Source organism: Sus scrofa, chromosome 3 (genome assembly GCF_000003025.6).
Source record: "Sus scrofa isolate TJ Tabasco breed Duroc chromosome 3, Sscrofa11.1, whole genome shotgun sequence".
NCBI classification, from domain to species: Eukaryota; Metazoa; Chordata; class Mammalia; order Artiodactyla; family Suidae; genus Sus; species Sus scrofa.
Window position 1 is genome coordinate 28,585,358 of NC_010445.4, and position 15,198 is coordinate 28,600,555.

The following is a 15,198-nucleotide window of genomic DNA, read 5'->3' on the forward strand; positions in this document are numbered from 1 at the left end:
GTGCGTGGCCCTGATGACACCATTCGGGTCTCTGAGTACCTCCCGTGGTAGGAAAGCCAACTGAGATTTCTGTCACTTGCGACCAAGAGTTCTGACTCGGGAGCTGTCCCGTTCGGCTCTCTCATCTTACATGTTAACCCAGAGAGATGGGCACTGACCCAGGTGGCGACAGAGCAGGGGGAGCACTCAGGCCCACAGAGCTCCCCGTCAGACCTCTTTCCGCTCTGCCACACGGCGGCCTTCCATAAAATACCTTCTTCCCCCCGGTTTAGTCCTCAGTCATCAAACTCCTCCACGCACACCCGCTGCCAGGAGTTAGCTGGGATATCGCGTGGGGGAAAGGGCCTCGGAGCCACCCTTCACCAAGGAGCACTGTGGAGTTCCCGTCACCGCTCAGCAGTAACACACCCAACCAGTGTCCACGAGGACACGGGTTCCATCCCTGGCCTCGCTCAGTGGGTTAAGGATCCACTGTTGCTGTGAGCTGTGGTGTAGGTCACAGATGCGGCTTGGATCCTGTGTTGCTGTGGCTGTGTGTAGGCCGGCGGCTGCGGCTCTGATTCAACCCTACCCCTAGCCTGCGAACTTGCATATGCCGTGGATGTGGCCCTAAAAAGACAAACAAACCAACAAAATTGATAAGCACCTCGAGAGCCGCCCTGCCCTGACACAAAGTCATCCTCCTGTTCCTGCTTCAGCCGTGTTTCTAAAGCAGAGCCCCAGTGTGAACCCCACTTCTTGGGGGGCGTCACTCCACCTGCTGTTTCCTTCCCAGTCTCTGCTGCCCCAACCACCTCCAACATAAAAACACACTTACTTCAGTTCACTTCTTGACCAGATCCTCCAAAAGGAGAATAATTCCAGAACTGAGAGTAACATGGCATTGACGATGAGAAACCGTGACGTCCAGTAATGGACCTCCAGCCAGTCCCAAGCAAATTCGGCAATCAGCTGGTACGGAAGGAAGGAGTATTTCACCAGGAATTCTCTCCACTGCTTCCATGTGGGCTCCCTCAGATCCTTTCCAAGTAACGCACAGGTAAATACAAACAAAAAACAGATGTTCACAAAAAAGAATGAGGATTGACTTTTACACAAAATACTGTGGTTATCACTGTATTACATTTATTAAAACACACACACACACATCCAACAGTCTAAAATGAGATTTCTATTCATCAATTCAGTTTGTCTTTTTTTTTTTTTTTTTTTTAAGGGCCACACCAGTAATGAATGGAAGTTCCCAAGCTAGGGGTGGAATTAGAGCTGCAGCTGCCAGCCCACACCCCAGCAACACCAGATCCGAGCTGTATCTGCAACCTACACCACAGCTCACGGCTGGATCCTTAACCCACTGAGCAAGGCCAGGGATCAAACCTGCATCCTCATGGATACTAGTCAGATTTGTTTCCACTGAGCCATGACGGGAACTCCCATCAATTCACTTTGTAATAATTACTCTTACATTGGATAAATGTTACCAAAGAGGCTGAACTGAGATGCTTGTTATATAATTGTGGGAACTCAGAATTAAAAACAAACAAACAAACTAAGCCCAAGTTACTAATAGCGAGCTTAAAACTAATCAAAATTAACCGTTTTCAAAATTTCTTCATCACATAAAACATTTTCCCAAATCAGCATCTCATCGGTGATGAGTAGAATGGTAACAGGTCCTGGCAAGACATACATCTTTAAAAGGTGCTTATGCAGAAAATAAAAACCTTTAATTACAGGTATCAGCAGGTAATGTGTAAAAGGGTATTTAGACAACTCATCGGCAGCCAGAGGCTAATGAAAGCTGCGCAGGAATATGCACGTGGACACTGAGAATCCCCAGAAAAAAGCTGGCCTGGGGAGCAGGCAGGGGTGGATGGAGCTTGTGAAAACGGAAAAGGCCAGGGCAGCTCTGTGCTCCCAGGCCTGCAGAGGCAGGTGACAGCTGACCACTGGAGAATTAGAGAAACACAGTGCAGAGGGGCTAATCCGTAGGCTTTAAACTATGTCCAGGGCTGAGGTCAGCTAGGCAGGCAAAGGTCTTTGGGGAGTTCCCGCTGTGGCTCAGTGGAAACGAATCTGACTAGTATCCATGAGGACACGGCTTGGATCCCTGGCCTCAATCAGTGGGTTAAGGATCTGGCATTGCTGTGAGCTGGGATGTAGGTCACAGACGTGGCTCAGATCTGGTGTGGCTATGGCTGTGGTTGGCAGCTGCAGCTCCAACTCAACCCCTAGCCTGGGAACTTCCATATGACGCGGGTGCGGTCCTAAAAAGGAACGAAAAGGGCGGGGGAGGGTGGTCTTTGGTGGACTTCCCCGTGTGGCTCAGCAGAAATAAATCTAACTAGTATCCATGAGGATGCAGGTTCCATCCCTGGCCTTGCTCAGTGGGTTAGGGATCTGGCGTTGCCGTGAGCTGTGGTGTAGGCTGCAGATTCGGCTTGGATATGGAGTTGCTGTGGCTGTGCTGCAGGCTGGCAGCTACAGCTCCGATTCAGCCCCTAGCCTGGGAACCTCCATATGCCCAGGGTGCAGCCCTAAAAAGACACACACACACAGACACACACAAGGATCTTTGGAGACTTAGGAATTGGGTTTCAACATTTATGTGGAGCCCATATCTATGTGACTTTTGATAGAAAAGGACCAGAAGGCTTGCCCCAAAAGTACCAACGCAGAGGACCTTGCCCCCTAATGACCAACTAGACACACAGAACCACCCCCAGTCAATGGGCTCCACCGACGACTCTGCAGCCCAGGTGGGCATCTGTCCCTGCCAAGGGCCCTGTGCCAGCTGATGCGAGGACTCCCATCTGTGAGGATGGATGCTGATCCTGCCTCATGGTAGGACAAATAACCATCCTTTGGGGACCCTGTGAAGGAACACTCACCACGCTGGAGGGCCCCAAACCCTAAACCTCAGGCAGTCTGGACCTGTGCTCTCTTTGCTTTTTGTTTTGGCCTCCCCAGCAGCACATGGAAGTTCCCAGACCAAGAACTGTACCAGCACCACAATAAGCGACCTAAGCCACTGCAGGGACGAGGTCCTGTCCTTAACCTGCTGTGCCACCAGGGAAATCCTAAGCTGCCTCCTCTTATAACAGAGGCAGTGCTGGGTTTTGTTGCCTAAATATCTCAAGTCCGGAGGGTAATCTCTCTAGCTATGCAACGCAGCAAACAAAACGGGCCTTCGGGAGTGGAGGGGTTCCTGCTGGATTTTCTTTTGTGGGGTTTCTCCCAGCACAACTGGAATGAAGGCTCCTGTTGTTGGCTCTTCCCCGACAGGCTCCGGCTGTGTCTCCAACTCCCCCCTGAGCCGAGGGACGGCAGCAAGACCCGGCCCAGGGCCCTCTGCAGACCCACCAGCAGCCTGGTGATGATGTCCTCGCTGGAGCCGCCTTCCTGCAGAGGGCAGATGGTGTGGATGAAGGGCAGGAAGGTGTCCGTGTAGTCGAACAGGTAGAGGTACAGCAGGCCGAGCCTGGGGGAGCTCTTGAGGGCGTAGAGCAGGAACAGAGACCTGCCGGGGTTCACGGCCTGCAGTGGACGAGAGGGGGGGACTCACTACCCCCCAACCCCGGCCCATCCCCCACCTCCCCTTGCTCCTTCCGGTCTCCCGCCCCCGCCACGCGCTTTGCCCTAACACCGAATGAATGAGTGAGTGAATGAATGAATAGGAAGAAGAAGCCCAGGGATCCACGTGGCGGGCTGCATCATCTGAAGAGCCAGGGTCTGTCCACGCTGGGGAGGGAGGCAGGATGAGAAGCAGGCTCCTAGACACTGTGAGAAGAGCACAATCTTTGGGGAAAGTAATGGGTGGGCATCACTTAATAAAGACGATCTGAGGAGTTCCCGTCGTGGCGCAGTGGTTATCAAATCCGACTAGGAACCATGAGGTTGTGGGTTCTATCCCTGACATTGCTCAGTGGGTTAACGATCCGGCATTGCCTTGAGCTGTGGTGTAGGTTGCAGACGTGGCTCGGATCCCACGTTGCTATGTCTCTGGTGTAGGCTGGCAGTTACAGCTCCGATTAGGCCCCTAGCCTGGGAACCTCCATGTGCCGCGGGAGCAGCCCTAGAAAAAGCAAAAAAAAAAAAGATGTATTTCAGTGAACAAATGAAGAAATGAAAGAGTTACAGTATCACCGTTTGGCAGCCCCTAATGAACTTAAGGGATCTAAACAATCAAAGACCATGGGACATCACGAGCCTCTGGGTGGAAGGCAATGCCACCGTGAATGAAGCAGTCTTGCCAAAACACCAAACCTAAACCAAACCAAGCGTCTACACAGAACTACCAGATTACAGCATACGCAGGGGAGGAAGGGACCTGCCAGAGACCATCGGCCAAGGTCAAGACATCGGAAAACCACAGGAGAAAATAATCCGGTTTTAAGAAAAAAGAGAGGGAGAATCTCCAGACTGAAAGAGACCTAAACAACATGACACCCACAAACAACCCGATTACAAAGTGGTCAGAAGATCTGAATAGACATCTTCCCAAAGAAGACACACAGAGAGCCGCCAGGCATGTGAGAAGATGCTCAACATCGTTAAACATCAGAGACATAAGCAAAACCACGATGAGTGTATCCCCTCGCACCTGTCAGAACGGCCATCATCAAAAGGACCACAAGTAACAAGTGCTGACAAGGATGCAGGGAAAAGGGAACCCTGGTACACTGTTGGTAGGAATGTGAGTGGGTGCAGCTGGGGTGGAAAACAGGATGGAGGGTTCTCAAACAACTAAAAATAGAACACCATGTGATCCAGCGATTCCACTCTTGGCAATGTATCCAACGAAAACACTAATTCAAAAAGATACGTGCATCCTCAGTGTTCATAGCAGCATTATATACAATTGCCAAGAGGTGGAAGCAACCTAAGTGTCCATCAGCAGAGGGATGGGTAACCATGTGGCACATATACAAGAGAGTACTACTCTGCCATAAAAAAAATGACATTTTGTCATTTGCAACAACAAGGATGGACGTGGAATAAGTCAGAGAAATAAGTTAGTGAAATAAGTCAGAGAAAGATAAATGTGTTATTACCTCTTATATGTGGAATCTAAAAAATAGAATAGGAGTTCCCGTCGTGGTGCAGTGGTTAACGAATCTGACTAGGAACCATGAAGTTGCGGGTTCAGTCCCTGCCCTTGCTCAGTGGGTTAACGATCCAGCGTTGCCGTGAGCTGTGGTGTAGGTTGCAGACGCAGCTTGCAACTGGCGCTGCTGTGGTTCTGGCCTAGGCTGGCAGCTACAGCTCCAATTCCACCCCTAGCCTGGGAACCTCCATATGCCGCAGGAGTGGCCCAAGAAATGGCAAAAAGATAAAATAAATAAATAAATAAATAAATAAATAATAGAATAAATGAGAACTAGTGGGGAGAGGGGAAGGGGGAGGGGCAACATGGGGTGGAGGGTTAAGAAGTACAAACTACCAAGTATAAATTAAACAAGCATGGAGTTCGTGTTGTGGCGCAGCGGAACCAAGTGGTTGCAAGTTTGGTCCCTGGCCTTGCTCAGTGGGTTAGGGATCTGGCGTTGCTGTGAGCTGTGGTGTAGGTCACAGATGCGGCTCGGATCCCAGTTGCTGTGGCCGGCAGCTGTAGCTCCAACTGCACTCCTAGCCCAGGAACCTCCATATGCCGTGACTGTGGTCCTACAGAGCAAAAAGTAAGAATAAATAAATAAGCAGCAAGGATTTATTGTACAGCACAGGGAATATAGCCAGTATTTTATAACTTTAAGAGGGCGTATAATCTATACATATTCTGAATCACTATGTTGTACACCTGAAACTAATATTGTCAATCGACTTTACCTCAACTGGAAAAAAAAAAAAAAAGACATGACAACCAAATGTGAATCTTGATGGACCTTGGCTGGAACAAATCAATTTAAAAAAAAAAGTGGGATATCTGAATACTAACAAATTATTTGATAACATCAGAGAATTATTAATTCTGGGGGGTACATTGTGGTATTTTAGTTGTTTTTTTAAGTCTTTCCTTTTTAGAGATTCAATGAAATATTTGCCTAAGAAATACACGACATCTCAGATTTTCAAAACATCAGGGTTAGCAAGAGTTAGCATTATTGAAACTAACACAGTCATGAGTTGCCATTGCAGATATGGATTGATGGCCATTTTGTACAATTATCCTGCTTTCGTGTATATTTGAAATTTCCTAATAATAAAAGCCTTGGGAAAAAAACCCAACTTCTAAAAAATACCTTTGTACCGTAACTTTAGATGAGATGTAGAAATTTGAAAGTAGTTCTGCATCCTAAAGTAGTGTTTCCAACCCTTTAAAGACATTTTTTCATAGACCACCCCCCCCAAGAAGTGTTAATACCACGGACATACTGTGTATCTGCTTAAGGACTGTGGTCTTTGGGGGGTCGCAAGTCACTGTGATACTGAAAGCTTCTCACCCCCCAAAAACCAAAGGTCTTGGGGCAAGGCCACTCTTGGGGAGCACACATGCTCTAAAAGGAACACAGGTCCCAGGAATAAAGCTTGATGCTGTCCGGCTACATCCTGGTTTGCAGGAGACAGCGAGACGACAAGGTTTCATGCTTGCAGGTCTGCTGTCAGCTGGACCCAAATCTCCCCACTGTTGGCTACCTGCTATCAGAGGAGGAGGATAAACCAACCCACTGGGGTGGCGATTACGATGACGGCACTAGGTGGGGGGCTGTCTCTTCCAAGTGAGATGAGAACAGTGGCCCCCAGGGAAGGCCGGCTGCTCAGGACAGTAGAGCTGGAGGCGTCGCATCACACAGCCTTTTGGCTAAACATCAAATGCTCCCCCCTTGGAGAGGGGCTGGGAGCACAGAGCTCTGAAGGAGCAGACTGCTCACAAGCTTCTGCTTGCTTTTTACAGCAGGACCAGAATCACATTCCGATTCGCTCTGGTTAATAGTAACCACCTATTCTAAATAGAGGGTCACTGCTGGATATGTGACCCAGAAAGGTTCTGCCAGATATTACACCTCATCATGGGACTAATATTGGCTACAAAAAGTCCAGAGTTTGACTGCATTATCAGAACTAATAATTTATGATAAAAGAAAATATGGGATTTTTTTTTTTTGGCCTCGACGTGGCAAATGGAATGCTGTGGCCAGGGATCAGATCAGCTCCACCCACACAGCTGCAGCAATGTCAGATCCTCAACCCACTGAGCTGGGCTGGGGATAGAACCTGCATCCCAGGGCTCCAGAGATGCTGCCAATCCTGTTGTACAGAAGTAGGGAATTTTTTAAATTAACAAACAAATAATGACACAGAAAACAATAAATCTTCTCTCTTAGGAGCCCATCCCCATTCTTTAAAAATTCTGAAACTACTGATTTTTTCAGTTTTTTTTTTTGGTTTTTTTTTTTTTTTTTTGGTTTTTTGCTTTTTACAGCCTCACTTGCGGCATATGGAAGTTCCCAGGCTAGGGCTTGAATGAGAGCTGTGGCTTCCAACCTGCACCACAGCCACAGCAACGCCATATGCAAACAGTGTCCACAACCCACACCATGGCTCACGGCAACGCTAGATCCTCAAACCACTGAGTGGGGCCAGGGATTGAACCTCATGGATACTAGTCAGGTTTGTCACCTCTGAGCCATGACTGGGAACTCCCTGTGTTTTTTTCAGTTTTAAAGAAATACATACACAGGGTAAATGTAATTTTTTCCAAGTGGCACAGAAATGTATCATAGGACAAATAGAATTTGCCCTCCCACGCCAAGCCTCAATGCTTAGATGAAAACACGGTTAACAATCTGTGCATCCTTCCAGAAACTGTCGATGACACATACAAATCAGCAGGCCGTCTAATGTGCTTTCCTTCATCGTCGGGTAACAGGACAACCTGGGCATCCTTTCTTGTTAACGTGCCCTGAGTCGCCTCCTTCCTTTGTACTGACTACACGTGTCATCTGCCTTATTTAGTCACCCTGCTCCTCCTACTAATGGGCGAGGAGGTGCTTTCCAAGGTGCTATTGCCAATGGCACTGGGATGAACATCTTGTTTAATGACCTGCGGCTCAAGCATTCAGGTCTCACTATGACTCCATGAAGGCACTGGCTCAATAGGAAGGGACATCAGGAGGCCCAGTCTTTGCTGGTGTTCCCACAGTCAGCCTGTACTGGAGGAGCCTGGCCAGGGGCCCAGGGGTCAGGCTCCAGAGCCTTCTCCCGGTCACAGTACTGTGCTGCCTGTGCTCTAGAGGCAAAGAACATGAAACTGCAGATCAAAGAGTAGGTACCATTTATGTTTTAAGAGTTAACCGACAAACTGCTCTCCAGAGAAACAGCACAATGCAGGATCTGCAAAACATGACTGTCTCTGTCCTCGGGTTATGAACGTTCCTGTCCTGACAATGCAGAGGGGAAAACAACGTACAAGTACAGCTTGTGCTGGAATTACCTGTGAGCTTTCTCCCCTGTAGATTTATCAGTTATTTGTATTTATTTTTCTCCATGATGTCTTCTTTTAGGATCTAGGTCTACGTAACCCAGATAGTCTATAACTAATAAAAATAGGGGATTTGTGGCATAGTATTGGCTAAACCTCCTCCATAAAAGAGAACTAGTTGGCTCAGCCACACTGAAGAACAATTTATCAGCATCTAATAAAGCTGAAGATGTGCATTTCCTGTGACCTGGGAATCCCATTCCTCAGTGAATGGCATAAAGCAAGCTTTCCGTGGGAGCTCACGTGCTTTGCAAGAACGTCCACAGCAGCACTGATTCTTGTAGCAAAAATGGAAACAATCTCAGTGTCCACCACGAGGAGAAAGCATAAGCTGTCACACACTCGTGCAGTGGGATCCAGCACAAGAGAAACGGTGAGCTGGAGCCAGAGGGAAAAGTTACTTGCAGAAGGATAAGCTCAGCCTCTTATGTTGAGGTTAAAATTCTGTAGAACAGGGACTTTCTGTCTTGGCTCAGCAGAAATGAGTCTGACTAGTATCCATGAGGACGCAGGTTCAATTCCTGGCCTCGTTCAGTGAGTTAAGGAGCCAGTGTTGCTGTGAGTTGTGGTGCTGGTCCATACGCATCTTGGATCCTGCGTTGCTGTGGCTGTGGTGTAGGCCCGCAACTACAGCTCTGATTTGACCCCTAGCCTGCGAACCTCTGTATGCCGGGGGTGTGGCCCTAAAAAGACGAACCCCCCCCAAAAAACAAACAACCTGTAGAACAGGAGTTTCTACTGTGGAACAATGAGACTGGCAGCATCTCTGCAGCACCAGGAAGCAGGTTCAATCCCCTGCCTGGCACAGTGGGTTAAAGGATCTGGTGTTGCTGCAACTGCGGTGTGGGTCGCAACTGCAGCTTGGATCTGATCCTGGCCTGGGAACACCCATGCGAGGCAGAGCAGCCACAAAAAGGAAAAAAAAAAAAATCTGTAAAACAAAGTTCTTAGAGCTGCAGATACACACAGTAATACAAGCAAGAAAACACACCCAGGAAGGATTCGAAGCCTGGCGAGGAAAGGGTGGGACTCGAGGGGGTGACAGTGGTGTCTGCGGTGTGTCCTGGAGCAGTGGGCAGACAGATAACGGCTAGCTTGTTCCCTACACTTTTTTTCAATTGGAAAAAGAAAGCATTCACCTTATATTCCCAGAGGTTCTGGGGTGGCTTCACGCCGAGTGCTTTGACTTGCTCCAGTTCCATGAGGATGGCTCTTCGGTGGATGCTATTTTCTATGCTGTATGGCGCCCTGGAAAAGTCTTCCTCTGTCAAAGTTAAGAGCAACCTGGGTCGGGGGAGGGGGCGTGGGGAGGGGAGAGGAGGAGATTTCTTTGAGATTATATTCTGGAAGCAAACTCTGCAGAGTTCCATCTTATCAACACAAATAATACTTGGGGCTCGAGGGAAGACACTTAATATATGAAATATGAGGAACAGCAAGAAATGAATGCTTGCCATGTGCTACTGACTACCTGCTAATGCTTTCATACACTGTCACGGATCCAGTTACCAATTCTGCATTGTGGGTGGCATTACGCCCATTGTGCGGATGAGAAAACTGGCTTAAAGAAAGAGTGACTTGCCCACAGCACATCCAAGGAATGGATTTAGTATTGCTCCTAGCCCTGGACTTCAGCTATGCACTTTTTTTTTTTTTTTGGTCTTTTTAGGCCGCACTGGTGGCATATGGAAGTTCCCAGGCTAGGAGTCAAATTGGAGCTGCAGCTGCTGGCCTACACCAGTCACAGGGACACAGATCTGAGCCACATCTGCGACCTACACCACAGCTCACGGCAACACCGGATCGTTAACCCACTGACTAAGGGATGGAACGAACCCACATCCTCATGGATACTAGTTGGGTTTGTTACCAATGAGTGGCAACTCCAACTCTGACCTATTTTTGAAAGTGAGTGTGTGTATACAGAAAAAAAAAAAAAAAGGAAAGAAAGCCAGCAAAACATTAGGACATTAGGAGGAGTTGTTTTGGAGTAGTGATTAAATAAAAATAAATGTAGATTCCTTATCTGTTCCCTTTTATCAGAAAATGCAAACCCACTTTCACAGTGATTCCTCCTTAAAAGCACCCTGAGGGCTGGCAGATGGTGGGCACAGGCACTGCAGTGGAGCGGAGGTGGATGTGCTCTGGTGGGCAAGTGGGTAATATTTAATTGTAAAGGTTTATTCTCTTCCCCTCAGCAATTCTAGTTTTAGGAATCAAGCCTCTGGGAGGAAGATAGTTATGCAAAGTTACACTGTATTAACGAGGTAGAGAATTTTTTTTTTAAACAAACCATGACTGGGGCAAGGTGGGAGGTGGTGCTACGTCTTACAAAAAACTGACCGAGTGGGAGCATTTTGCTTCCTCAATGGAAAGTGTTTTTTGTTTTTTTTAAGGGCCACACCCACGGCATATGGAGGTTCCCAAGCTAGGGGGCAAATTGGAGCCGCAGCTGCCAGCCTACACCACAGCCACATCAATGCAGGATCCCATCCGTGTCTGCAACCTACACCACAGCTCACAGCAACACCAGATCCTTAACCTCCTGAGCGGGGCCAGGGACTGAACCCCTGTCCTCGTGGATACTAGTTGAATTCATTCCTGCTGTGCCACAACAGGACCTCCCAAGAGTGTCAAGTGTTGAAAGCTCAGTTCAGGGGGGAAATGACCAGAGCTGGAGGTGGAGTGCTCAGGCAGGCTGGCAGGGTCTGCCTCAAATGGGGTACAGCACGGCTGCCTGGTGGTCTAAGTAACATCCCTATGTGGTCCCTTGGAGGAAGGAGGGGCCTCAGTCAAGATGCACAGGGCTCAGGAAGGGGCAGGGGATTTGCTGATGGGCAGAAGCAGGCTGCCCCACTGCCCATCGATGAGTGAGCTCCTCCAGCTACTGGGTTCTTCACGGTATGGGCACAATGCAGTCTGGTCCTGTCTGGAGAAGAAAGGACGCCTTGCAAACGTGTGGTTGTAGATGTTAAATTAACAGACCTTAGCATGGACACATTCATATAGATGTACACATATAAACACAGGTCTGCTTAGTATAATCGCATTTTTAGTTGAAATAAACAAATAATACGTTCCTATGTGAAAGCCTGTGTAAACCTTGAAAGAAATGTGGACAAGTGTCCAGCAAGATCATAGTAGTAGGTATCTCTGACGAACAGGATTATAATGGTAAATTTCACTTCTAATATCCTATATTTCTACATTATTATTATTATTATTTTGTCTTTTTAGGGCCACACCCACAGCATACAGAAGTTCCCAGGCGAGGGGTCGAATCTGAGCTGCAGCTGCCGGCCTACACCACAGCCACAGCAACTTGGGACTGGAGCTGCGTCTTCAACCTACATCACAGCTCATGGCAACGCTGGATCCTTAACCCACTGAGGGAGACCGGGGATCAAACCCGTGTCCTCATGGATACTAGTTGGGTTAATGCTGAGCCACAACGGGAACTCCCCTACATTATTATTTTTAAATAAATAAATATGTCACTGTTATAATCAGGAAACAGCAATTAAAAGGTAAGGCCATCACATGGTATGGCTGCTTGAGAAAGACGTTCAGTGATCCTCCAAGAGGTAAACACAGAGTCACCTTATGGCCCAGCCAGTTTCACTCCAAGAGAGTACTGAGGATTGAAAATGCACGTCCACACAAAAACCTTTACCCGAATGACCATGCAGCAAGTGTCCATCAACTGAAGGAGGGACGGATGAAGAATGGAAATACTCTGAACAGACAGATCCAAGAGTCAGAAGGCCGACCGGCGCTTACCCGGGGCAGAGGGAGGGAAAGGAGGACTGACTGCTTTTAGCAAGAGCTGCCTTTTGCGGGGTGACTGTGGCGATGGCTGCGCCTATCTGGGAATATGTTAAAGCCCACTGAGTGTACACGCTAAATGGGTGAAGTTTAGAGCGTGTGGACTGCATCTCAATAAACCTGTTTAAAGAAAATGCCAGTGACGGAACGGGAGATATTGCTCCTCACCTGCCATTTACTCTTTCAGATAAAAACCTGTCTCTGTAGAGAGAGGCCCAGGGGCCCAGCTGCTCCAGCCAGAGGACAACTTCTTCCGCTGTCCACCTGGCCACTGCCTTGTGGACCAGGAGGTCGTGCTCGGATTCCTTGCTGCTCCAGTGATACACCAGCAGGACCACCTGGGGAAAAGGGACACGGACTCACTGCACAGAAGGATCAGAGATGCCTGCTTCTAACTATGTGGGTGTGGGGCCAGGAAGGGAAGAGGCTTGAACTGTATCGGACGCTGGGCACCATCCCCGCCACAGAGAGCTGGGCAGCGCCAGCCCGGTGAAGTGCCCAGGCGAGGGGTCGAATCGGAGGGGCAGCTGCTGGCCTACGCCACAGTCACAGAGACTCAGGACTGGAGCTGCGTCTTTGACCTGCATCACAGCTCACGGCTACCTCTCTGCTGATTCTCGGGCCATCGGGGAACAGGGACAGGGATGGGTCTCACTGCAGGGCACTCCTGACCCCTTCATGTGGCCTCTTGTGTCCTCCCTCCTTCCTTCCCCCCCTCCTGTCTGTGGCACATAAAAGTTCCCAGGTCAGGGACCGAACCCATGCCAAAGTAGTGACAACACCAGATCCCACTAAGCCACCAGGGAACTCCTCATGTGCCTTTCCTACTGGAACATTGGTAACATCTAGCTTTTGTCCCATGGGTGGAACTTACGAAGACACAGCCTCTGCACTGGAAGGTGGTCACTGTTATAATCAGGAAACATCAATTAAAAGGCTGCAGCTCATGGAGTTCCCGTCGTGGCACAGTGGTTAACGAATCCGACTAGGAACCATGAGGTTGCGGGTTCGACTCCTGCCCTTGCTCAGTGGGTCAAGGTTCCGGCGTTGCCGTGAGCTGTGGTGTAGGTCGCAGACGTGGCCGGGATCCTGCATTGCTGTGGCTCTGGCATAGGCTGGCGGCTACAGCTCTGATTCGACCCCTAGCCCGGGAACCTGCACATGCCGCAGGAGCGGCCCAAGAAATGGCAAAAACACCAAAAAAAAAAAAAAAAAAAAAAAAAAAAAAAAGGCTGCAGCTCTGACACCTCCCCGTCCTGGTGCCTCCTCTCCATGGAGCCCACTGCACAGTGCGAAGCTAACACTTCCTGGGCTCTGAACACGACCCAGGACACACTCGCACAGGCAACCTCCCCAGGCTGTAAAGGACCATGTGGTCACATCACTGATCGCTTAGGTGTATTTCACCAGGACTGAGTCCTTGGAAACTGCGGGAGGGAGGGGGACCGACAAACATCAACTTACTGCCACGCCAGTTAGAGCCGTGAGCACACCCGAAAAGAATCCCCCGCCTCTCTGCTGAGGCGCTCGGCCTGTGTGGGGAGCGAAAGGAATCTGATCGCTCCCGTACTTCTGAAAGGCTGCAAGACTCTGGATGATGTCATTATTCTGCTGAATGTCTTCGACTCGCATTCTAATGGCGTCGGGAAATAACTTTTCAATGGCATCCCTATGGGGAACAGAAAAAAAAAATCACGAGACAGTTGTTTTGCTAAATATAATGTTAGAGGTCACACTGAAACTAGTATCAACATTTAATAATATACAAGTGTTCTAGAGGAATGGACAAGAAGATTGGTTATGGCCCCAGTGGTAACACCAACACATGAGAAACCCTTATCTGTCCACTGTTAGGGAAACAGCTACATAAAGCTCGGCATATTCACACAATAAAACACTACAGAGTTCTTTGTTTGTTTTTTTATGGCTGCACCCACCACACACGGAAATTCCCAGGCCAGGGACTGAATGTGAGCCATAGCTGTGAGCTATATGGCAGCTGCAAAAACCCCAGACCCTTTAACCTGCAGGACTGGGCCAGGGATTGAACCCCTGCCTCAGCAGCCACTGGAACTGCACAGATTCTTAACCTACTGCACCACAGCAGGAACTCCCAAAACTCACTACATAGTTTAAAAAATGAATTTACTGGATGTCACTGTGTATCAAGGTGAATAAATTTAAGCCTTATATTGTCAAAAAGAAATAGTAAACTGCACAAATAGATGGTATGGGAGTTCCTGTCGTGGCTCAGAGGTTAACGAACCCAACTAGTATCCATGAGAATGCAGGTTCGATCCCTGGCCTTGCTTAGTGGGTTAAGGTAAGGATCCAGTGTTGCTGTGAGCTGTAGTGTAGGTTGCAGACGCAGCTTGGATCCTGTGTGGCTATAGCTGTGGTGTAGGCTGGCAGCTGCAGCTCCAATTCAACCTCTAGCCTGGGAATTTCCATATGCTGCAGGTGTGGCCCTGAAAAGCAAAAAAAAAAAAAGAGAGAGAGAGAGAGAAACTGCTCCATGTGCTACCAACATGGACGCAGCATTACCTGAGGAGAATATTGACTTTGGGGAAACCTTCCCATTTGTCTCGGCATTCTGGGCATTCTGTTTTCTTGGAAGAGGCCCACCACAGAGCGAGGCAGTGCCGGCAGAAGCTGTGCCCACAGTTCAAGGTAGTGGGGTTAACCAGGATGTCGTAACAGCAGTGGCAGGAGAATTCACTGACAGAAATCTGAGGGCTAGTGCTCGTGACAGGGTCATCTTCCCTGTGGCTCTCTGTGTTCAGATCATTTTGTGGCAATTGCTCCATCTCTCAGCAACTAAGGGGCTCCACAGACACAGAAAATGTCAGAGTCGGAAAATGGCTGTGAAGCATCATTAAATCTAGGAAAAAAGA

At 48.7% G+C, this 15,198-nt stretch overlaps 1 protein-coding gene across 7 annotated transcripts in view; it reads right to left on the bottom strand.

Annotated features, from left to right (window-relative positions):
* The window catches only part of BFAR (bifunctional apoptosis regulator), a 39,871-nt gene that overhangs the window by 12,569 nt on the left and 12,104 nt on the right, over positions 1 to 15,198 (bottom strand). For 6 of the 7 annotated variants that reach the window (XR_002342148.1, XM_021085726.1, XM_021085725.1 and 3 more), the window contains 6 exons: positions 14,849 to 15,185; positions 13,769 to 13,973; positions 12,473 to 12,642; positions 9,619 to 9,763; positions 3,364 to 3,537; positions 818 to 1,020 (listed from right to left, as the gene is read on the bottom strand). Coding sequence is in view for 6 of the 7 variants with exons in the window: in XM_021085726.1 (XP_020941385.1) it covers positions 818 to 1,020; positions 3,364 to 3,537; positions 9,619 to 9,763; positions 12,473 to 12,642; positions 13,769 to 13,973; positions 14,849 to 15,111 (1,160 nt within the window). In the remaining variant the exon portion in view is untranslated. 7 annotated transcript variants of the gene reach the window in all.